At 26.5% G+C, this 26,468-nt stretch overlaps 1 protein-coding gene across 1 annotated transcript; it reads left to right on the forward strand.

Annotated features, from left to right (window-relative positions):
* Positions 1–26,203, forward strand: LOC107452666 (acid-sensing ion channel 1B). Its single transcript, XM_016069213.4, has 13 exons — positions 1–152; positions 2,913–3,214; positions 5,910–6,018; positions 6,096–6,190; positions 7,823–7,983; positions 10,467–10,639; positions 13,125–13,223; positions 13,513–13,618; positions 13,916–14,009; positions 17,154–17,202; positions 19,669–19,697; positions 20,436–20,508; positions 21,646–26,203. Exons 2-13 carry the CDS (start codon positions 2,937–2,939, stop codon positions 21,802–21,804), a joined length of 1,425 nt encoding a protein of 474 aa, XP_015924699.3. The 5' UTR covers positions 1–152; positions 2,913–2,936; the 3' UTR covers positions 21,805–26,203.
* Positions 26,204–26,468: the final 265 nt, after the last annotated feature.

The following is a 26,468-nucleotide window of genomic DNA, read 5'->3' on the forward strand; positions in this document are numbered from 1 at the left end:
CACAAATTAAAAGCTGACAACAAAACTTTGTTAGTGAATGAAACACTTTCCTGCGTTTGGAAATGCTTTGAAGTACAACTTTTAAAGGTATTTGTTTCAAAACATTGAACAATATTTGGTGATTTAATAAATAGGCAATTCAATCTTCAAAAGTAAGTATGCTTTGAAATGTTTTAATAACCTATTTCTCTTGTTGTAATTTTAAATACTAGAACATCGGACTGATATGTAGGAAAATATTTAAACAAGGTAAATTTTCATATATTCAAGGGACAAATTTGGCACATTTTAGTGTCAAGCGCTTTACTGAATTTACAGAGTGTTTAAATAATTTAAATTGTTTAGGAGTAATGTACTGCCAATAATAAAATGAAGTAAGCATAGTTAAAGCAATTACATTATTATTGTTTACTTAGTTCTAAAAGTACTCCCAAATTTTGTGTTCTTTTCGAACTCTGCAAGCAATTGAAGTTTGAGTTCTGAAATTTTGACTATGATACTATACCCATTTTTTTTACACTTTCGTCCATTATTATTTAGATTGGAGCTCCTAAACCAATATCTGTAGTGCTTTTCTAGCGATAATCTTGGGTGCTAATTATATATTAATGCGCCTTGAGATGTTTAAAACCCAATACAGTAAAACTTGTGTAAGTTGACCACTTGTGGTGCATTGTTTTAGTGGTCAACTTAGACAAGTGGTCAACTTATAGAGGGAGTGGGTCATTGTTTACTTTTTCGTTTCCTATATCATGTTGCTATATATTTAATTCTTTTTTACTTGACTTAAAAATTTTATTCAGAAAATATGCAAATGAATATCTTAAGAAATGTGTTTAAACCTGAATGAACTTCAATTTGATACATAATTCTAATATTTAACTAATTATTTTTTGTAAAAATTATTTCGTTAGTTATGCATGTGAAGTGTTTCATAAATATAATTTCTTAAAATATCAGAACACGAAAATATGTAATTTGAAAACTTTAACAAAATAAGATTATTTGAACACTTTAAAATTTATTTACTACTCTTAAAGATCAAAGACCATAAATAAAGGATCAAAGCATATTTCAGAGCATTCATTTATTCAAATGCTTACTATTGCAACTGGAAGAGCAACTTTTCAACTAACGCACCTGTTTTCAATGAACGGATGAAAAAAATGGTCAAAAGCTGACCCCTTACAGTTTCCCCTGATGGTCAACTCACAAAAGGGTTTAGATTAGCTTTTTACACTATTTCACCAAACAAGTGAAATTTTAACATACATTGCCAAAATGACAGAAAATTTTCTGAATTTTTTTTTCTGGTCAACTTATGAGGGTTTTAGAATAGAATTTCATAATACTCCTAGACAAAATTGACTTATTTCAGTGGTCAACATACAAGATAGACAGGTGGTCAAGCTACAAAGGTTTTGCTTCTTTATATTATATAGGAAAAATTCCGTTCTTGATAATTGAGGTAAACTCTTGCAGGTGCCCAATTTACAAGGGTGGTCAACTTTGCAGGTTTCACTGTATGTGGTTTTAGGATAAATACATCTGCAAGATATCATATTTTTAAAAAAAATTAATTTACATTAATAACAAACATTTTTGGTTGATTCAGCATGCAATAGTTCGAAAAGACTACTTTTTCTAATTATATCATAAAACAGAATCAGATCTGTGTGTTGAGAGAATATAATCTAGTAAAGTATCGGATAAGCGTCTCATTATATAGTATTTTAAACTAAGTTATTATTTAACGTTTTGTCAGAATATTGCATTTGTTCAGTCTACACTCTCAGAAATAAAACTCTCACATTTGACGATCCAACAATCTTTGAGCTGTATTTCGTTGTTTTTGAGAATCATTTCCTCCCGAAATCACGTGATTTGAGACGAAATATGATTTTTCAAATATAGTCCTGCAATTCCCTCACATTACGTGGCAGCACGAATTTGGTTTTTCAAGTAGGACCACAAATGCTCCATTGGATTAAGGTCAGGAGATTTTGGGGGTCAAGACATGACTTGAAAGTCACTGGAATGTTCCTCGACGACTTGAACCTTATGACATGGTGCATTATCCTGTGGGTAAACACCATCCACCGCAGGAAAAACTGTTGCCATGAATGGGTGAACCTGGTCTGCAACTATGTTCAACTAGCTTACAGACATCAGGGATTGTTTTATGAGGATTATGGGTCCTAATGTGCCCCATGAAAACATTGTTCCTGGCGAGAAACCATGAAACCCTGGGTGAGCCCATTGTTATAGATGGAGGGTGGTCATAATGCAATGGCTCTTCGGTGTACATTGGTTGAAAAAGATATTTTATGTACAATGTATCAGAAGTTGGAAAGTATTTGCCAACATTGTACCGAATGGGACTTTATGAAAATAATTCATATTCATAAAAACAGAACCTCGTAAAAATAAGTATTTCCGATTGACACTCCAACGTAGAATCATCCTGCATGAGTAAATAGTAAACTTACATGCCATGTAACAATATGTATTATTTTCAAGATACTTTTTCCATTATTTTTCCAGTTGCAAAGTAATAATTAAAACTGCAGATAGGTGAAACAATCTCTTCCATCAACTATATAATTTAAAGCAAATTTTATGCTTCTTTCATTAAAGGTGTATATATTTCATGATGGTGAAATATATTGTATATATTTCACCAATCTGCCGAATTAAGTGGAAATTATTTGTAACTATTATATAATGCATATTTAATATTTTATTTTTTTAAACTTTTTGCTTACTTTAATGGAGAAAATATTCATTTCCATTTATATTCATTTCACATTCATTTTCGATCATTATTTCTAGCTCTTATTTTAATAATGTATCTCATAATGTTAGCATAATAACTACATAAACTAGATATTTATACACTGTTTTTATCATAGTTAAAAAAAATAATCGCATTAAAAATGGATGGAGAAAGAGTGGAAAATGCAAATTCGAAACCAAAATCCTTCAAAAGAATTGCGGTAAGAGTATTAACAGAAACAACAGAAAAACAAAAAAAGGTCAGTACATCACGGAAAGTATTCAGAGTTATTGTGTTTCTTCTTTTTACGGCTGGTTTCTTGTATCAAGTGATTCGTTTCCTCACTTTTCTTCTCGAGTATCCAACTGTTGTTAACATCGAAATAAGAAGTCCTGATTCCTATATTAGTCCGGCAATTTCATTTTGTAACAATGAAAGGTAAGTATACTTAATTTTGTTTTGAGATTGTCTTTCTGTTAACATTTTTGATGTGGCATAAAAAATACAGCTCTTTTCAAAAATATTTTTAAAAAAAAAAATCGTAAAAGTTTATATTTAAAATTAAAAATTTCAATTAAGTTATAAACTTTTAGTTACTAAAAATTTTTTTTCAATTTTACATACTTAAAATTTTTATTTAATTTTATACGATTTTTAAATTGTATTTAGTCCTTTGTCCTATGTCAGTGAAAATTACAGAAGCCGTAGCTCCATACGAGTTGCCTGGTAGAGTTTAATCAAAATTAAGATAGTTAGCAAAAGAGAAGTAAATTTATATTTTATAAAACTTTATGCTGTGCTTTCAAAACCTTTATATTAAATAGACCAACACAATAAATGTTTTACTTTCTCTATCCTTATTTTCATACTGGTTCTAAGTCAAATAAAAGAAAGTTGCAATAAACATTAATAAATAAGTTTGCAAATTGGACGGTTTATTTTTTATCGCTACCTCACAAAACTACCTTTGGAAGTGCTGATAATGAATGACTTAATTAATCTATCCGTATATATATATATACATACATACATACGAGGGTTGTTATTTATATTTCTGGCCTTGGCAGCAGTAAGTGTTGCTAGGCGACCGCAGACGATTTTAATCAAAAGTTTGATATTTTTAAACATAAATTCAGCAGACGATTTACCATTATAGCTTCATTTGTGTTGTTGACAGTAAATTGAAAAGTTCTTCTCTTTCAAAAAATGGAATTGAATCGTGAACATTTTCATGTCATTATTTTTCATAACTTTCGACGTGGATTGTCAAGACAAGAGTTCTTCGATGAACTTAATTCTTTATTCAGCGATAAAGCGCCATCCTACAGCATTGTAAAAAATTGGTATAACGAATTTAATCGTGGTCGATGTTCGATCCAGGACGAATCCCGTGCAGGTCGTCCAAAATCCGTTGTTGTGTCAGAAAAGATCGATGCTGTGCGTGAACTGATAAAGCAAGATCGTCATGTGACATACCGTGAGATAGAGGCGTCTTTGGACATTAGTATGACTAGCATCAATAAAATGTTGCATGTACATTTGAGTGTAAAAAAAATTTATTCGCGTTGGATCCCGCATAATCTGACAAATGCTCAAAAAAAGGCTCGTGTCGATTGGTGCAAGGAAATGTTGGAAAAATACGTTCAAGGTACATCAAAGGCTGTGTATAACATCTACACAGGTGACAAATCATGGATCTATGCATATGAGCCGGAAACAAAACAGCAATCAACTGTGTGGGTCTTCCAAGACGAGGCAAAACCAACCAAAGTTGTTCGAGGAAGAAGCACATCGAAACAAATAATTGCCTGTTTCTTCGGCATTAACGGTCATGTGGCAATAGTGGCGTTAGAGCAACGCAGGACGGTCAATTCTGAATGGTACACGACCATTTGTTTGCCGGTATTCATCGGAGAAATTCAAAAAAAGCAGAAAAACAGGCGAATCATTCTTCATCGTGACAATGCGAGCTCTCACACATCGACTCAAGTAAAAGCCATTTCTGACGGAGCGAAGGATCGAACTGATGGGTCATCCGCCGTACAGCCCTGATTTGGCACCCAATGACTTCTTCTTATTCCCATACATCAAAAATAAATTACGTGGACAACGATTTTCGACCCCCGAAGAAGCGGTTGATGCATTCAAAAAGCATGTTTTGGAGTTACCTCAATCGGATAGGAAAAAGTGCTTTGAAAATTTGTTCAAACGCATGTAAAAGTGTATTGATCATCATGGAGAATATTTTGAAAAACAATAAAACCAATTTCGATCCTACATATTTGTTTTTTCATTATTAGGCCAGAAATATAAATAGCAACCCTCGTATATATATATATATATATATATATATATATATATATATATATATATATATATATATATATATATATATATATATATATATATATATATATATATATATATATATATATATATATATATATATATATATATATATATATATATATATATATATATATATATATATATATATATATATATATATATATATATATATATATATATATATATATATATATATATATATATATATATATATATATATATATATATACACATATATATATATATATATATATATATACATATATATATATATATATATTATTCATAAACGTCAACGAAGTAAACAGAATTAACATTTTACATTGTTTTCAAAATATTAATTCAGGAACATCATTCCGACATGCGAGCAACGTTGATTTTTCTGTCTTCGAGAATTAATGGTTAGTAATTAATAAAAAATAAGTGAAATTAGTTTTTGACTAACGTTTTGATATATGATGTTTTCTTTTCATGAGTTAAAAAACAATCATCAGCATATTTAATTGCAACAAAACGCAAATCTAATCCTATGAAAAAAAATCACCTTTCACAAGTCAAACCCGAATGATAAAATTAAAACTTTTAAACAATATTTAAGATCACGGGCAAGAAATGTCTCTTGCATAGCTTAAACGTTACTGCAGTTATAAGACGCAAACGCACACAATGTTTTTCTTTTAATGTTATAGATAATAAAGTATTAAGTAAAATATAAAGTATAGTATAGATAATAGAGTAATTGTATGATTTTATATGAATTTGATAATACTGTAATGACTTTTAGAATAATGAGAAGCAAATATTGCGAAAAATATCCGCAACGATGCGAAATGCCTGACGACACGTTTTGTCTACAGAATAGAGATTACTGTGGAGACAATCAAACGACATTGGTAAAAAGTTTTATAATTATGTTTTAATCGTCTGTTTTTTATTAAAATACAATTTCTAAGTCTATTTTTCTTTAAAGGTACCCAAACCCGAGTATCGTAACGCAAGTTATGATCCAGGTGATGTTCTTGAATTAAGCCATGATATAAATGATTTGATTTATGAATATAAATAGTAAGTTTACTCATTAAATAATGCAAATTTATAAGAAAATAATTTTAATTATAATTTATTAGAAAATAATTTTGGGACTTTTAACAGTTTTTAACACATTATAACGGTATTTTTTGTAAAACCTTTATTTTTAGCAACTTTTAGTCGTAATTTCATTTATTTTCATTTATATTATTATATTAATTTTAATCATTATTATCGTGATAAAAATATTAGAGCAGTGTCTGAATTCCTCACTATCTACAGAATTTTAGATTTAAAAAATGTCTAGTTTCAACAAAAGTTGCATTAAAAATCTTTCATTTATGAATGAAGAAAATTATCTGTGATAGGTCATCAACGCACATTTTGAGTACATTGTAACCATTTTCAATGCTATTCTTAAATTAAAAACAAATATATAAGCCAATCAAAATGGAAAATGACGTTAAAAAATATTGAAAATTTCAAAAAATTTATATCAGTTATTCTGTTAATTTGTAAAGGTCAGGGAAAAAAACTATTTGGTTATATCTATATAGAGGATCTTTTTAAAGAAAAGTAATCGTAATAAACTATGATAGGCGATATAATTCGCACGTTTGGCTGGTAATAATCTGCCGTACCTAGAAAAATACTATGCTAAAAAGTTAGATAAAGCTAATAAATTTGACAAGCAATAACAAGATATTAACCCCTTCCCTCTCTCTCCCGTCAAAGCACGGAGTGAGATTTCGTCTCCTATTTCTCATGCCCGTGATATTTCCGAGGTAGGACATTCAAAAGTAGTTTAAATATGTCCATATATATATCCAAAAAGGTTTAAATATATCCATCTCTTTTGCCTGGAATTTTTTTCATAAATTTCTTATTTTACACACTAGATGTCTGCACCGGAGTATTTTTAATATAACTGTAGAAGAGTTTATTTTAAATTGTTTATTTTAATGTTCATATAAAATTTGCAACTGATGCTTTGAAATTCATTATAAAAGAAAAATGTTCCGATATTTATTAATAAGTTTAATGAAATTCCGCTTTAATGTTCAAAACACGCATTTTTTAATTTTTCCTTATCAAGAAAATAAACATTCAATTGTTTTTAAATTTCACGCTAAAAAGTTTTGCAAAAATCGAAAATGAATACATATATCATGCATACACCTTTTTTTTAAAAAAATTTTCTTAAATAAAAAATAGGCCCATTTATTACCGTATTCCTGCAATTAATAAGATCGTTAAGTGGTTAATAAACAACACGATTTGATAAAACTTCATGACTAGCTATTTATGATATCATATTTAAATATGCATAACTATAAACGACAAAAATTTCATTCTTATGCATTTATATATTGTAAAATTCTCACTGCACATTTATTGTAATTTTACATTATTCGAATTTTTTAAATTTTCATGTCAACCCTTGTGATTAGCTCTAATAATCGGAAATTACCCTTTATTTACACTTACTTATTCAAACCTTTTCCTGCTTTTCTGTTCAACGTTTTCCAATCAACGTAGAAGAGTGAATTATATTGCTTGTTTGTGCGTCAAAAATCATGCAAAATTGAACAAATGATGCATTACATGTTGAAAAATAAACTTAACCTAAAAATTTTCACAAATTCATTAAATCTTTTTTTCACACAGCGATTTTGAGAAAGCAAATGAAACATATTTCCTTGAACATTCTCAGACAGTTGTGAGAAGAAGAATATTTGGTATGAATGAGTACTCCAAATGCTTCGTTCTTTATTCAAGAGTTGAAAGTTCTCTTGATCCTCCCATTCTAAAAAGGAACAAAAATTTCTGTGAGTAGAAATTGCAACTGCATCATTTTTTTCTTCTTATTCATGTTATGTGATGCTTGCAGTTACCAAGATGGTAATAAAAACAACTGCTCTTTCTGTCCTGTCTTTCTGTTTTTCATCAAAATAAGTTTTAATTTAATAATAAGTATTAAAATGATAGTCAATAACTATCATATTTCATAATTAATCATTTGTATAATAAATAATTAGTTTTTGTTATAATTAATGTTCATTAAGATTTTCCTAAACACTTTGATTAATTGTCTAAACTTCTACGGCTTTTTTTTTGGAACTACTAACGAAGTAATTATTAAAAAAGTAAGGAAAATTTATATTTTTATTAAAAAAATTTATACATTTTCTTTGGAATTTAAGTACAAATTTTGACATTTTTTGCATTGTTAGAAGAAAGGAGTTTACTAACACTCAAATTTGTTGTAATCTTGGTAGCAAAATTTACAGAGCCAATATCCAACGCAATCTTCGTAACTTAAGATTGAAACAGACAGTTGAAAACATACAATTCACTTTAGTAAGTTAAGAGACTTCATATGCTAAATAAAATAAAAATACATGAAGGATTATATTAAATATTTTAAAATTTAATGGCTTTTCTACCAAAATAGCAGTACTTAGACTCAAACGTTATAAATTATAAAAATACTTTTCTTAAATTTAAATGAAATAGAGTGAGGCTCAAATTTAACAAATTTACCTTTAAAGAATTTTGCAGTTTAATGAATTTATCTTTTTACCTGGTAAAAATGTAGGCAAAACATCATTTTTAACGAATTAAACCGAGTTAAAGTGCTATTTTAAAAGCCGAAAAAAGGCTTTTTTGCAGTTTTTTAGGGCTCTTTTGACGATTTTTTTATATAACCTTTCTTTATGTATCATTTTTATGTTTTTATAATTGATAACGAAGATACAAAAGGGAAAAACCTTATTGTTCTTGCAAAAATATCCGACCCATATTCAAATTAGTAATTTTGAAACATAAGTCAAAGTTATGTGCTTCTCTTAAAATTGCCCAAGGGTGATTCAATCATTCGATTTAGGTAGCAATTTCTCGGTGAAATAAGAATAAAAAAAGTTGCTTGAGAGAAATATAGTGAAAATCTCTTAGAAAAAGTGGGGTTTTCCCGCATACAAGTGGAAAGAATAGCGCGATTAAAATTTGCTGCAGTTTTAGCTGTTGAATAAAACATGAACAATTTCTAGTTATTCATATTTTTGTATAGTTGTATAAAAACGACTGTTCCGTAACATAAGTGGAGATATTTTATATTTTTATTTGTTCTTCAATATTACCAATTGCCCCAATTTAACAAGCAGAATTGTCTGCCCCGATAAATTTATTAAGTCGGGATCTGAGTATATTATTAAAAGAAATATTATTTCAAATATATCAACACCAAAATTGGTATGCTGCAATAATTATCTTAGTACTGTAGACAATCCGAAATCTAATTACTTTCAAAAAGTTTCGCAAATGACAATAAACAAAAATTATAATATTTGAGTTTATTTATTAGATGAATAACAACTAAGTTCTAAATTTTTTTAATACATTTTCTAAAGATCCTTTAAGACCTATTCATCTTAATGAATTATATTTTTAACCGGCCAATAAATATCGTCATTAGATATTTCTTGCTCCCTTTTTTTAACTAGTTTCATTTATTCAAAAAATGGCTGAAAAATAAGTTTTTAAAAATAAATTTAACATATTTTTGCTTACAGTGAATAGCTAGGTTAAAATTTGTAATTCTTTTAAAAGCAAACTAAAAGAAAAGGATGTTAAAAATTGTTTCTCTCAAATTTACTGAAAAAATATGTGTGTTATAAAAACTTTCCAAATTTCCATCTTAATAAATAATATACTGTAATAAAATTACTGTATATAAATAATATACTGTAATAAAATTCAGCTTTTTATAAATTATTTTTATTATCTTTTGTAAAAGAGCTATTGAATTATGCACGAAAAAGTAATCAAAAGTGCCAATATCGTTTTTAATAATATTCACATTTACATAAAGATTTAAACCAGAGGGAAATATTATTTTTTCATAAAAACATTAAACCTAAAAAAAAAGTTTTAAAAGTAAAAATATGGATAAACTCAAAAATCACATATATTGTTAAGACGCAATTAAATTAACGCTTTGCTTCCGACTGGTACAATAAGTGAACCGGAATGGCTTCATAATACTAAGCACTGTACGCAAAAGGTTAAGTATTATTTTATCATTTTTTGAAATTTGTAACTCATCTATTTTTTCATATTATGTACATAATTATTAAGTAATATGTACAAAATATTAATGTACGAAATATTATTGTGGCGAAGTTATACAGTTTAGTATACAAACCATACATATTCAAATTTTAAACTTTTTTTAAATATAAAATACGTTTAAAACATATATATATATATATAGTTATATAGTTTTATATATTTTTCTGAATTTTTATTGCAGTTAAGTATCCCTATTATAGTTTCATATTTGATCCCATGATATATGATGCATTTGATCCAATCATGAAAGATGGGATATATTTTTCAATTCACTCTCCATTTGATGTTGCCAATCCTTTTGAAAAAGGTTATTTTATGAAGCCAGGAAGAATGCACAAAATAACTGTTTCGATGGTAAGAACTTATTATGAAGTATTTAGTTGTAATGTACTAGCTGATTACCTGTTCTTCTAACAGGGTGGCAAAAAAGAATATAACAAAATCAAAATTAGAACAAAACTGAAAGCTAAATTTGGAGACAATTAATAAAGCTAAAATAATTCCAATGTCTTGTTTCTGTGAGAATCCGTTATAAATATATTTCCACAATATCTATAATAAAAATGCATAGTGATGGAGCAATTTTAATCGGTACCAAATGTACTCATATAATACTTTGAACCTATAATAGTAAATTTGATACCAAATATTTCTGCATCAATAACCATAATACGTACCAATAGTGTATACCATATGCAAATCACCAAAAGTAACTACGCATTATTGGCGATGGCAGTTGTACGACAATTTTTATATTTGTCCTAAGCGAATTAGTACCATTTCTCCATCAATTTGGCTTTTTAATACTTAGTCCCTTTTTTAAATTTTAATTGGTACTTATTACCAAAATTATTTGAGAATCATTATCATCAAAAAGTGATAATTTTTTTTAACTTTTCTCCTAAATGAATTAGTATCATTGCTTCATTAATTTTGCTTTCCTGTACAAAGGCTATTATCATTTATTTAAATTTCCATTAGTTCCTAATACAAAAATGTAAGAGACATTATTTGTGTCGAAAATGGTGAAGCGAATGTTTTGCATTTATTTCTAAGCAAATAAGTAAAATTTCTTCATTCTTTAATTCGTAGATAATTTTTTGTATCAATTAGTACTTATTACCAAATTCGGTATCAATAGTAGTTTAATGATTTTAAACGATTATCTTAATTGAATTAACACATTGTTTTCCATTAATTTGGATCTTAGTACTGCGACTTATTTTTTTCTATCATTTAGAATAAAATTAATAAAATTTATTAAGTATTATTGGCGTCAAAAATTGTATCGTAATTTTTTGCTTTTCTTCTAAACAAATCAGCATTATTTTTCCATTTATTTACTTTTCAGTTACCGCTGATTTTAAAGTATTTAGTTTTATAGAAACTCATTTTAAAAGTACAATTGTAAATAAAAATTAACGCATGGATTACTTTAGAAATAATAATTTGGTAAAGTAATCCACCTACGTCAAAAATGGTATCGTAATTTTTTGCTTTTCTTCTAAACAAATCAGCATTATTTTTCCATTTATTTACTTTTCAGTTACCGCTGATTTTAAAGTATTTAGTTTTATAGAAACTCATTTTAAAAGTACAATTATAAATAAAAATTAACGCATGGATAACTTTAGAAATAATAATTTGGTAAAGTAATCCACCTATATTACAATTCCATGTTCGAATAAAAAATTCTTTTATCTTAAACAATGCGCTATTTACTCTTGAGAGCTACACGCTGTAAAACATTAACATGGGAAATGCTATTCTTAAAAAATGAATCGTATAGAGCTTAATTTTTTTTCAATAATGATTTTCAAAGTGATGAAAGAATTTCCTTTTTTTAACGTCTCTACCGACTGATCTAATAGAAATTTTTTAATTGAACTCTTGATTTTATTACGATAGATTATTTTTTTTCTCTAATGGCTCCTCCGTCTCATAAAATAATTGTGAGCAAATTAAAAAATCTTGTATCCGTCCTTTATAAGGTTGGGTTACTGTATGTCAAATGTTTGCCAACATTATGAAGAAATTAATAAACGTGAATAAATTCAAGCACATCCCAAAGTGCTAACAATCGTTGCAGTAAATGTTATTAGCATAATCTGAAACATACATATTAAGTAAAGCACTACATACAAAAAAAATGCAATCACAAATTTCTCTTTGTCTAATTCTAATAGATCAAAATGACTATAATACTACATGGGAATTAAAAAATGAGCAATAGAAAAGAGAATGGGAAAAAATTCAACAACTCAGGGCAGAAGAAAAGACGGGAGGATTTGAAAATCCTCTCGTTTGTTTATTTTTTGTCATTAATTAGTCATAAAAATTTCTAAAATTTCCAATACATCAAGTTAAGGTTAAAACAATCTTCCTATAATTAAACAATTTAAAAATTAAGGCAAAAGTTTCAATAATCATTTTAACTCCAAAAATAAAAGAAAACTCTTCTTTTTCGAAACGCGTAGTTGTATTTTTCTGCCTATGGTGCATTAATTTTATTTAATTATCATGTAGGCCGAAACGGTTGAACCGAAATGACATAGACTGCTGAATTATTATTTTTTTAATAAAATATTATTTTAATATTACCAGTTTTGCTTTATTAAAAAAAAGAGCTCCGTAACAAAAATAAAATTATTTCTAATTCGGAAAAATGAGTCTAAATAAGACATTTTGGTAAAATTTGAAAATAATATTTGAAATTGAGCCTCACCTTTGAATTCATTACATACATTAAAAAAATACTATTATTAAGCTAGATACAATGATTTTGCTTTCTTAAACATTATCTAAGATATTTTAAATTTTTCTTGTTTTATATATTTAGACAGAAGAATATTTACTTCCTCCTCCTTATAAAACAGATTGTATGGATTATGACTTGATGTGGAGAAACAATAATAAAACTGGACCACGGTCCCAGGATGTGAGTTATTATTTTCCTTTAATCGCTTTTAAAGCAGTTTCTTTAGAGAAATATTTTTTTTAATATAATTTATGCAATATTTTATGATTTTATTTACAAAAATTTAATCATTCTTTTTGTACATTAGAAAACTGAATTTACCATATAATATATTAACATTAATCCATATCTTTCAATCAAAGTAAACTGAAATATTAAATATTCCATGCAAAAATAATATGATTAATAATAATCTTTCTTAATATAAATATCATTCTGTTTAAAATATAAACATGAATTTAATTTTTAGGCTTGCAGATTGAAATGTGTTGCTGACGTTGTCACTTCTTGCTGCAATTGTACACTTGCTTCCCACAATTATCCATATTCAAATGATTTTCCCCTTTGCTCCGAAAGTTTGTATTTTCTTACAAATATTGATTTAAAAATTCTAACATATCACACAAAAATTTGAATTATTGTTTTAAAAATGAAAATAAGCATTTTAGAAAACTGGAAATGTTTTTTTGAATTTGTATTGAATGAAATTTGTATTGAATGAAAAACATGAATTTTTGTAATAATGGAAGCCATAAATGTAAATTTAGAAAAATTTCAGAAAATTTTCAAGCTATATTTTTTATTATTTTTTATATGTTTTATCGCAAATCTAATATTTAAAATGACATTTGTGATTATTTTTCTCCAACTAGATCAATTTTATGCTTGCTTCCTCAGATGTGCACCTTTTGAAAAACTTATAGCAGGCATTCAAATTTGCTATGAAAGCTGTAAAGAAGAATGCTAGTGAGTAAAATAATTATTTATAAAAAATAAAATTTGATATATATTTTGAGAACAATTTATTGAATATTAAAAATTCTTATTCAAATTCGCATATTACTGCCATTTACTGCCATATTATTTCAATTCCCATATTACTGCATAAGTCAATGTAACAGTAGATACATAGATTGTAACGGAATGCCCTACTCTCCCTCCCTATAGAAATACTCTTATCTGTTTATACTAGTACGCTACGTACACCAACCCACGTTATTACTTCTCATTCATCATAGTTTCATTTTTAATAAAAATCAATAGTTTCTACAAAAACAAAGAAAAAGATTTTCTTAGTAAAATTCCCAATCATTGTAGGATTATATAAGAAAACTTTGTCAATATGTTTATCTTAACGAAAAGACGAATTACCTGTATTTGAAAGAAGTGTTCATTTAACGAATACATATTGTGTAACGTAATAAGAAAAATAAATAAATGAGAAATGATGCATACAAATAGTGTAACTGAATCGGAAGACTCGTTAACGAGGCTTAGAACAGTTTCACTTGATAACTGTTCTTATCTCTTTGGTTTTTATTTTATTCTTTTATTTTTAATCATTTGAATATAAATGTTAAAATTTATATCTGGTAACATCTAATCTCTCTTTTGTTACTTTAATTGATGACTCAAGAGCGAATTTATAAAATAAATATCTCAAAAAAGATTGAACAAATTTCGAAAATAAAAATTCAGTCGACAACAGATCAGCTCATATGGTATTTTGTACAAAGAACTCAGCACTCGGCCGTTCATAATTCTCGAACTATTTAGTGAATGTCTTTCTACCTCCTGTAAAATTTTATTTACCCACTCTAAATTTCCTTTTGAATCTTTTTAGTTTTTGAATATCAAAATAAAATGTAACGTAAGAAATATGACTCTTCCAGCACATTGAAATTTCAATTCTCTAGGTGAATTTCTGCGGTCGGTAGAATCAAAGATTGATTTTTTTTATTTAATCATTCTTCTGGCTTCTAGTACATTATTCTACGCATCTTCCTAATGTTAAGTTTCTAAGTCTAAGAGTTCTTTTTTCTCTTATTTTCAATTCTTCCTTTTTCTTTTCTTTTTTACTTTGCTGCGACACAAAATAAAACATGCTCTGCTTATACATGCTCTTGTGTCATTATCACATACATGTCAATGGAAAGATTTATGTCCTTTTACCAGAATTGGACTGATTGCCAATCGCAACGTAAATTCTAGTTCCCCGAACAGTCACGAGTTTTTCTAGTTTTAAGAATAGTTTTAAGAACAATCATGAGTTTTTGTTAACTTTTTACTGAGCATTTTAAGAACATTTAAGAAAATTACGTGTAAAAATTACATTATTTGAGAGCTTAACATTCTTGCAATTAACATAGTTGGAAGAAAATAATTTTTTTAAATTTTTTATTGAAACACTTTCAAATTTTTCTATAATTATGAAGAAGATGGATTCAGGGCGTCAATTTAAGTGGTGATGATGGAATATCAGGTGGATATAACAGTTGAGGTTGGAGCTTGTATATTATGGTATAGTGGATTAAGTTGAAGATAGTGACAAATTGAAGATTAATGCAGAAATCAGTGGATGATGAAAACAGAAGAAGATGGTGAATAATAGTTGAGCCGGATTAGAATTAATAAAAAAAGGCTTTTATTTAGTAGTATACTTGCAGAGCTCGAGTTACAAAATATAAAAATCATTCATAAGAATTTCAGTTGAATCAATTTTGCATAATAATATTAATAAGAACAGGCCATGGGAGACGAATCCCCCACAACCAGCCTAATCAAAAGCCAAATTAAAAAGTACATGTAATTTGTTCCGATCGGACACAGAAGCATGGGTAGGAGATCCAAAATTGGCGATTTATTAAAATATAGCATAGCCAAAACAAGGCCAACCAGCATATCAATATAGAGTTAAAATAATACCTTGGCGATCACGAGTCGCCAACAAATTTATGTGAATTATTACAACCATGCAACCGAAACATTTAGCCGTTGGAAAATTAGAATAAAAAGTTATAAATAGATTTTTGTTTTCGATTAAAGGCGACAGTGAATATATATGTCTGCATAATAATGAAATAAAAAGAAAGTATCCGTTACATTGATCTAGAAGATAAGAAATAAATATTTTATGTTTGTTTTAAAAAGATTAAGTTTGTGATTTATTTTAAATATAATTCTATTAATAAAAAATCAGCTTAAGTAATGAAAGATATTTTAAAAGATAGAAAATAAATATGTGTATGCCAATTATGGCATCACAATAATAATTATTCCAAAGAAATTTTTAAACACAATAAATACAATTCAACAAGAATGATAAAAAAAATAACAAGAATGATAAAAAAAATAACCATGAGTTACATGCAATACGAAACTAAAGGAAAACAGAGAAATTTTCTGCTCTTTAAAGAATGAAATCAAAAACAGTTTAAAGGAAATAATAGATTTGACTGACACTGATGGAGACACTAATTGTATTATTGCAAATAATATACAAAATGTATTACTTGATCCTTTTTTGTAAGACACTTTTCTGTTTCTATCGAAATGCTTTAAATGTTTCTCACTTTGTTAACTGTGATGTTCCTCAAAAAACATGATTAAAAGATGATAAAAAATATTAAACAATATTAATAATAGAATTGAATCGCAAGAAATGAATAATTAACGTATTTCAGGCTTTATAAGAATATGAGAAAGCTCGATTAAATTTGCCTTAGCAATTTTGTGATGATCAAGGTAAAATTAGCTATAAAATATGATTTTACATTTGAATAGTATATAAAATAGTATTTGAAGCAAATTTCGGTAATTTTATCATGACACCTTAATACATGGCATAAAAAGCAATTATAATTGACTAAATGTGCTTTTCGGTATTGAAAATGTTTATACTAAGAACTATAATTTTGAAATTCAGAGCTTTTATTAAATCATTACCATATATGCAAAAAAATTACAAAATTAATGGCTTTAATGCTATACATATTTGGTTTTATTAACTGTAATTACGGTTTTATCTACGAGAAATGTCCTAAACATGCATTATGGTAATTACTAAAGTTCCTTTTTTGTGTATGTTCTAAATATTTATTTGTTTTTCAGTTACATAAAATATACAGTTGAAGTTCAAGATCGTTACATTGATTTACAGGTATACAGTTTCCGTTTTCTTATTTTATTTAAAATTTTAGTAAATGATTACTTGTTTCTAAAAATAAGAAGCATTACTTAATTAATGTGATTTATAATTAGAATCTTTTGCGAGAACTTTGATTAGTTATCTATTTATTGCACGCAAATACACCACATGACATTTAGTCTCCTATATGAAAACACTTGTTTATCGACACCTTTACAATTTTATTGCAGAAAAACATGCTCACATAATAAACATTTAAGATAATTTTCAATATACCACTTCATCTCTCATGTACACACTGAGTCGAGTGTCAAAACAATTTGCCTAAATTTTTTCTCAGTGTAAGTCTATAAAAATGTAACAATCTACAAAAAAAATTTTGAACAACATTAGACATTGCAGAATAATTTTCCTTGAAACAGTAATGCAAAAGAACAAATTGTAGTCATAAATGGGTTTTCAGAAATGAGTTTGATTTATCCTACAAATAGACATTTAAATTAAAAATTGCTTTATTCAATATTTTTCTGTTTTTAGTAAATATTTTAGTAAGCCTAGAAACTTATTTCTCATTTCATTTTGAGGAACAAGAGTCAGTCTGTCGAAAGTCAATGAAGGAATAAATGTCAAATAAAAATTTTAAGACTCGAATGGAAATTAAATTTGATATCTGATGTAAAAATTCTATTTTTGTTTGTAAGTATTTCAGTAAAAGTTTAGTAAAAGTAACTGTATTTTTTCCTTATTCTTAGAAAAACACAGTGATCTCTCTCAAATATATATATATATATATATATATATATATATATATATATATATATATATATATATATATATATATATATATATATATATATATATATATATATATATATATATATATATATATATATATATATATATATATATATATATATATATATATATATATATATATATATATATATATATATATATATATATATATATATATATATATATATATATATATATATATATATATATATATATATATATATGCGTGTACGAGGGCTGTAAAATAAATAGTGGCAACTTAACCTTTAAACTCACAGAAGGACGGGCATGTGCAAATTAGATATGGGAGCTGTGAGGTGGGGCTGTTGTCGATGCGTAGAGTGCAAAAAAAAAGTCGATTAGCTTAGAAGGGTAGTTGTTGTGTGGCGTTAAAGTGAGGAGTTTCGTTTCCATCGCTCTAAAGCATGTTTTCAAAAGGTGATCAGCGGTCGTGGTCGAGGTTGCCCGTGGCAAAAATGCAACAGAATGCTATCGAGGATTAGTGGAAGCCTTTGGAGGAAATGCTTTACCATATAGGACAGTAGCACGATGGATTCAAGCATCTCGTCTTTTTTCGTCATTAAGCCTTTTCGCAACATGCTTTAGAGCGATGGAAACGAAACTCCTCACTTTAACGCCACGCAACAACTACCCTTCTAAGCAAATCGATTTTTTTTGCACTCTACACATCGACAACAGCGCCACCTCACCGCACCCATACCCTATTTACGCATGCGCGCCCTTTTGTGAGTTTCAAGGTTAAGTTGCCACTATTTAATTTACAACCCTCGTATATATATATATATATATATATATATATATATATATATATATATATATATATATATATATATATATATATATATATATATATATATATATATATATATATATATATATATATATATATATATATATATATAAGTTCAAAATGAAGAATAAAACAAAGAAAAATTATAGATATATGAAAAAAAGGGGGGTGGGAAATAATAAGTAAAAAAAATAACAAACAACAATTTATTTAACAAAAAAAAAAAAAAATTTAAGTGTTAATTAAAAAAACCGGAAAAAAAAGATATAATCTTTTCTTCAGCCCACACGATTATATCCGCAAAACAGAGTGCTTTCTGATATTGTATCAATAAAGCCAAAGCAAAATATATTAATACAATAGTAATATATATATATATACATATATAAATCTTTATTTTTATATAATTTTAAAATGCATTTTTTTGTGGAATCAATGTTGGAAAAAAATGTTTCTTACTGTTTCAACTTTCAACTGTCATGGAAATAGCATTGTTGCCAAAACAAATAAAAAATATGATATACCGTCGATTTTATAGTTATAATTACCATAAAATCACTGAATCATTCCAATTAAAAAAATATTACTGCTAAAATTATCTTACAATATTTTACCGTAAAAATGGATTTTACGTTAAAATGAATTTTATGGATGATGCACTTAAAGTGCCAGTTCTTAATACCGTAATTTGATCGTGAATATTTTGCCCAACATAGAAACATGTCCTTAAAATTGTTTCTGATTAATTTTACACTTCTGTCAAACTATATTTTTATTATTATTTTAAATTTAATAATTTGTTTTATCTATATCCATTAAGACATTTTTTTTATTAAATAAGTTGTAATCGTTCCTACTAATTTTCATTTCAGAAAGAGAATAGTACTATCGATACAGATATGTAAGTATGAAAATTATTTTGTGAATTTGAATGCATTATTAGTTTTTAGTTTTTATTATTTTATTGTGTTGAGTGTGTATCCAATGAGTTCAAACGAGCAATGGATAGAACAATTATCAATAAAGTTTTAAAAATGGATAAATAATAATAAGTGAAATATTTAAAAGAAAGTTAAAAGTAATACAGAACTTTATATTATACAGAAAAGTAAAGATGGTATCAAAATAGAAATGTAAATGTAATTTTTTATAAAAGTACAAAAATATTCTAATAACTAGGTAGTGTAAACTAGTGTACTGTAAAAAGATTAGATTATATGCTGCTTAAGTTAACTTGCATTCAAAAATGTAACTTCATTTCTCTGTTTTTTTCGCATCGTTGTGGTGAAAAGATTTTATAATTATAAATACATGCATGTTTGATTTGAGTTTTAAAACATTCACACATTTTTAGCATACGAAAGAGTGTTGAATACGGGTAATTTAAATACGTATGCAAAAAGTTACATTCAAAATAACTAATGTGCAGTAAGGCTTATAAGAAATATAAAATATGACTCGAATTTGTCTTAAAACATCTCTGGTATAAACTAGTTAGTACCTGATTTTTTTTTCTTTTTCGTATAACTTTTTTTCGCATTTGGGACTAATATTATTTTTTAAGCAATTTCTATACATTTAAAGGGCATGCAATATGTTATTCTTGCTTTCTTAACTTATGCACATATTATTCTTTAAGAAAGAAGATATACGTTGACGTGAGCATTGAAGATACAGAAGTTATGAGTTTCTCTTACAAACCTCAATATCAGGTAAGTATTTAATTTCAGAGGACCTATGAAAAAAAAAACCTTACTCCCATCCACAAATAATAATAAATTTTCATTACTTTCCTTAATAAGTAATATTTTACGTCTGAAGTTTAGAAAATCTGAAGTACAGTTTGGTTTCAGTTCTTTAAAAAATGTTTTTTCTTAATAGTTATGGTTGATTACCTATTTGTTAATAATTTAATATCTACTCAATAGTAGTTGATTACAAATTTGGTCTGTAAATTAATTCTATACTAAATAATACTGTAATTAAATTCTATACTAAATTAAAAAATTAAACATTTTTGAATAAGGATTACTTGAAGGTATTGGTATTATTTGATGAGAAAATCTATGAAAATCTAAGAAGCTCTGATTTTATTTTCAGTCAATCTAAAAAATACATTGCGATCAGCACAGTTAATTCCCTCAATTTTTGGAGGGGATAGTTTTGCATTTTAAGCCAGAAACCGCGAAAATTTTAAATGGCAAAATCTCTGTGATCTAATTACCTCAATTTAATAATTACCTATAATTACCACAATTCAATTCAACAGAGCCACATTTAGCTCAAATTGGAAAGCTGTAAACCTTGTCAGACTTTATCAGAAAACCCAGTCAAAATCAGATCTTTTTAGAATTTGAAAAAATGTTAGTAAAATCTATTAAAATCTGTCTCCTTTATCATAAAAAATAGTGACTTTTTTGTATCAATGAAAGCTAAAATAATTATGCTATAATCGCTAACTTTTTACATGCATTAATTTTTACTATCACTCAATAATTTATACTGTAAGCTTAAAAAACAATGTTCGATAACCAATTAGGATTTTTCACTGATCAGATATAATTGTTTTGTGTGAAAAAAAATTATATTTGATTTCATTACATTTGAATACTTTTATTTATAGCCAATTGTATTTTATTTATAGAATTAAAATATAACGAATTGTATAAAATAATAAAATTAATTCTTTTATGATTTGTTTAAAAAAATATTTTTATATACCGTAAGCGTTGTGGAGAATATAATAAATTTAAGAAGTAACAATGACATTTTTAATCCTAAAATGTAACACTTATTTAAGGTCAAATCATTATTTAATACTATAATAAAATTATTTTTATCGGTTGCAGGAAGTTGAAGCATTCAGCTACATAGGGGGTTTTATTGGAATATGGCTTGGAGTCTCATTGGTTCAAGTTACAGATTTCTTAGAAAATACATTTCTATTAATCCGGAGATGTTTCAGGAAACGAAACCCTAAGAAAGCAGAAGCATTCCAAGAATCGTAGATGTCAAAATGTTTCAAAGTAATTTTGACTGAAATGTTACTTTATATGCTTATATTTTCCATTATTGTCTTTTATAATATTAAGTTATTTAATCTTGAGTGCTTAGGTAGTTTTAACCCCAATTTTATATTTTGCGTTTGATTATTTGTTTATAATGTTTCCCCATGCAATTATCTATGCATTATCTTATACCAAGCATTTTAAGTATTGTTAAATGTGTATTATTTATTTATTTTTTTTACTTTTTGTCATGGAGAAACATTCAAAGAATCTCAGGAAAAAAATATTTCTCGACAAAATAAATTTTGAAAAAATCATTTTGCCTCAATAGCACTTTATATTTAAAGCATTCTGCTTTCAGAATATTATTTAACATTATTAAAAATTAATATTTAGGTCTTTTATTATCTAGATGCAAGGGATTTATCAATATTATTTATATATTTTCAAATGCAATTATGCATCATTATAAAAATCGAATTTATCATTATTATTTTTATCTTAGTTGTTTCAATATAATTATTAATTATTCATATTGTTTCATTTAAGATATTTTTTAAACTCTATATCCAATTTTGGCTATTACATTATATTGTTTAGAATGCTGTTTTTGTATAGAACATTTTCTGTCTCATCCGTATTGTTGTATTTTTATCATTACATTAAGTAACATTCTAAATCTCAGGGCAGATCTAAATTGGTCTAAAATCAGGGCAAAATCTGAAAATCTCAGGGCAGAAAATTTTTTTAAATGCACAATATCGCTTTGTCCACTATCATTCTTTTCATCGTCATCTTCATAATTCTGCTTTTTATTCTCATATTGCATAGTGTAAAAATACTATTTTACTTATCATTATTATCCATATGCATTTAAATAAATAATTTAATATCTATATTGACTCTTTATTCAATTCTGAGAAAGTGCTGATAGGAAATCATAACATTGCTTTGAATTAAATGATTATTAAATGTTTTTTTTTGTTTATTTATATCATTAAGTCATTTGACTTTAAATCCGAATTTGTAAATAATGCTTTATTATTTGTTTTTATTATTGATTGTGTATGCATAAATTTGTAGTAATTATCTGTAGCGTGTTTTTATCAATAATATAAGGTAATTATAAGAAACTCAGGAATGAAACAATTCTTAAAAAAACTTGTGAGATAGTTTTGTCTTTTATGATATTTATATCACTTAGATTATCCTTACATTATTTAGCTAATTTTTATGATTCGTATTATTATGGTGTTGAAATTTTAGTATTGTAATTTTTATTCTGAATTAGATTGTAGTTCTAAATCGGTACATAACATTAGATTATTTATTTATGTAGCTGCTTTCATATAGAAAATTAAATTTATTATCTATTGTGCTATGTAACCTTTTTAAAAAGTCAGCACCGTAAATTCTTTTGAAGAAAACAAATTATTGAAATAGCTTCGCTTTATATAATAGCTTTTGCTCAATCATTTTACTTAGAGCAATGTTTTGTATAGCTACACTATAAAAGATAACTGCAAATTCTACAGAAAAAACTGTTTAAATATAAACAGAAGCAGAGTGTTCACCTATCAATGAGATAACTCGGGTTCGAATCCCGGCGTTAACGGGTAGCGTGGACTCAACTCTCGGTTCTCACGGACCACAATGCTAATAGTTATTTCATACATTTTGTTTGTTAAATATAACAAATTTTTGTTAAAATAGCAGAATTTGTTTGTTAAAATAACAGAATTTGTTTGTTAGAATAACAGAATTTGTCTGTTAAAATAACAGAATTTGTTTGTTAAAATAACAGAATTAGTTAGTTAAAATAACAGACTTTGTTTGTTAAAATAACGATACCTTTCTACTTAAAAAACAGGCTTCCATTTTTAAATAACAGTATTTTTCCATGAAACAAATGGTTTTATAGTGGCACACCAGCTGTCAGTTTTTTTCGGTAAATTTAACAGATTTTTTTTTACAGTGTACTTACTATTTTCTGTTTAGTGATGGCATTTCATCATAATACTGTTTAACTAGATTTATGATTTTGTATGCACTATGTAATTTGTTATTAATGCTATTTTATCAATAATGCTATTTTATCTTTCTATCAATTTATCTTTAATGATACTGCATTTTAGCAATTAAAATTCCATAATTCTGCGATGATATGAGTTTTTCGATGCATTATTTTAAATTGGTGTCTTTTCAATCTTTAATCTTAATATATATTAATAAAATGAAGACTCTCTGTGTGTATCTCTTCTAATTCAAAATAATATGTGCTGCTATCATCCGCAAGTTAGGGAAGCAGCTGAAAGTGGTAGTTCTAGTTTCCGTATTATAAATTGTTTAAATATTTCAATTAGTTCACCTGGGAGATCACATCGGATATACAGCTAAATTGTTATGCGCAAGCCTCCTTAGCTTCTTATTTAAGAGCAATTAAATCAACTGTTAAAGTAATTTTTATTTATCTAGTTGGGGAAATTGTGTCAGATGTAATATACAGCGCACATTATATGATATTATGCAGTTTTATTATTTTTGAGAAAAAACTAATTATTTTAATGTTTTGTTGGAACTTTTTTTTCACCCTGCCACCATAATTATTACATTGAATTGGATTTGAGAAAAATGAGTTCCATGGCTCCCTTGCTGGTCTACTTTTAAATAATGTAGCTATTTCAAAAACTATCATTTTATGTATTGATATAATATTTACTGTCGTTGTTGTATTTACTGAAAATAAAGATTTAGCACCCACATCTAAATTTATTTTGTAAACAAAATAATTTTTTTAAAGTTGTAAATTAGTAAAATATAGCTCTACTCATCCTAATTCAAGCAACCATTTCTCACACAAAAGTGCTCCTAGAAGATTAAATTCAAGTGGGTTCGAATCCAGTTTCAACCCTTAAATTTAAATTTCGCTATTTTCTTTCTATTCCAGCTGTATGCAAATGGTTTTATACATTCGAAAACTTTGCTCAGACATGTAAATTAGCTATACATTTTCTTGCGTTTCTGGAATGTTTCTAATTACGCAATGCTACTTACATGAGTCTGGGAAATTATTCAGCTGGGTTATTGTGCACGAAACCAACTTGCGCCTGCATCGTTGTGTGTGAAGCTCACTCAAAATTAATTCATATAACAATTTATTATATTTTTTTAAAAAATGTCACACATTTAAAAAAATCGTAAATTTACAAGAACTTTGATTATGTTGTCAAGAACTTTAATAAAGTTGTCAAGAACTTTAATAAAGTTGTTTAATTCAGGAAAAAAATATGAAAAATATTAAGAAAGAAATCACTGGAGAAAAAAACATTTAAATTAATCAATATTAATCAATCAGTTAATTTCAATCAATCAGTTAACATTTCAATCAATCAGTTAAACATTTAAATTAAAGTGCTACTAACTTTTACAAAGAAATGTTAATAAAAATATTTCTTTTTTCAAATTTATAAATTTATTAATTTTTATAATCAGTGATTGGTTTATTGATAATTTATTCATTGATTGGAAAGAAAAGAGTTTGTAGCAACCATAATTTTAGACATTAGTATTTTAAAATAATATAATTTAATTAAAAAAAGAATACAATTTATTTATTTAAATAAATAATTCCATTAAATATTTCTCAATTTTTATTCTCTTAGTGAAATCTTCATTTTTTTCCTTTTCTTTCATAAAGGACTTGATTTGGCATGATAATTCCCTCATTTAAATGACGAAATTAAAATGTTTAAAATGTAAGAGAAGTTGATATCAATAGATGGCGTTACTACGCAAACTAAAACCTTTTCTTGTAAAGTTGTGAAGAATCTAATTTAGAAATAAGTTTCTCTAAATTTTTTATTATAATTTTTGAAAGTTTTATCAAGTAGCATTATTAAAGCAAAGATCTTATTAATTGATTTCGTACTATACTGTGTGTTAAGACTCATGTATATATTAAGTGAACTATAACGAAAATTAATCATTTAGAAAATTTCAGTATTTCAACAAAACCTTTATCTGAACTAATTAAGCAAATCCTAGAATTACATGTCATGTTAGAGAATAAATTGAAACACACAAGGATGTACGATTCAAAAAAAAATATTCTAAATATCCTTTTATACAATGATTAAATTTCCTTGTTTCACGGTCTCAGTGAGATTAATTTGAGATACTAGTATAATCCCTTTTCCCCTTCTTAAGTTAATTATTATTTAAATTGTCTTTTGAAAGAATGATACATCTTCAGCACAATTCTAACATTTACCGATCCTATTGGAATATTTAAATTTAAGAAAAAAGGAAATATATAAGATTATACGTGTGATAAAGAAAATAATATTTTAAATAACTTTTCCCCCAGTGAATCAGTTTTCTTACAATTTCAGATGTATAAAATGTTACAATATTTTTCTAGGTTTTCTTTCATTCTACGTTTAATTCTTTTTGGTCTTTGTTTCGGTCTTATTCATTGTTTTCATTGGTTCATTGTTCATTGGTTCATTTGTTTTAATTATTTTTATTGAAAACTTTAGTGCTAACTTCAAGTATTCTTGTGTACTGTCAATATTTAATTATATTGTTTTCCCAAAAATAAAACTAACTAAAAATTCTTAACTGCTTAAATTAGATGTGCATATTTTTTATGCTGTTGTTATTTG

The sequence above is a fragment of the Parasteatoda tepidariorum genome, chromosome 7 (assembly GCF_982258835.1).
Source record: "Parasteatoda tepidariorum strain Cologne lab strain chromosome 7, Ptep-v5.0, whole genome shotgun sequence".
Classification (NCBI taxonomy): Eukaryota; Metazoa; Arthropoda; class Arachnida; order Araneae; family Theridiidae; genus Parasteatoda; species Parasteatoda tepidariorum.

Coding starts and splice junctions, on each gene's coding strand:
- LOC107452666 (XM_016069213.4), top strand. CDS start 2,937: ATGGATGGAGAAAGAGTGGAAAATGCAAATTCGAAACCAAAATCCTTC. Junction 6,191..7,822: donor TTGATTTATGAATATAAATA/GTAAGTTTACTC, acceptor TTTTTCACACAG/CGATTTTGAGAAAGCAAATG. Junction 13,224..13,512: donor CTGGACCACGGTCCCAGGAT/GTGAGTTATTAT, acceptor TTTAATTTTTAG/GCTTGCAGATTGAAATGTGT.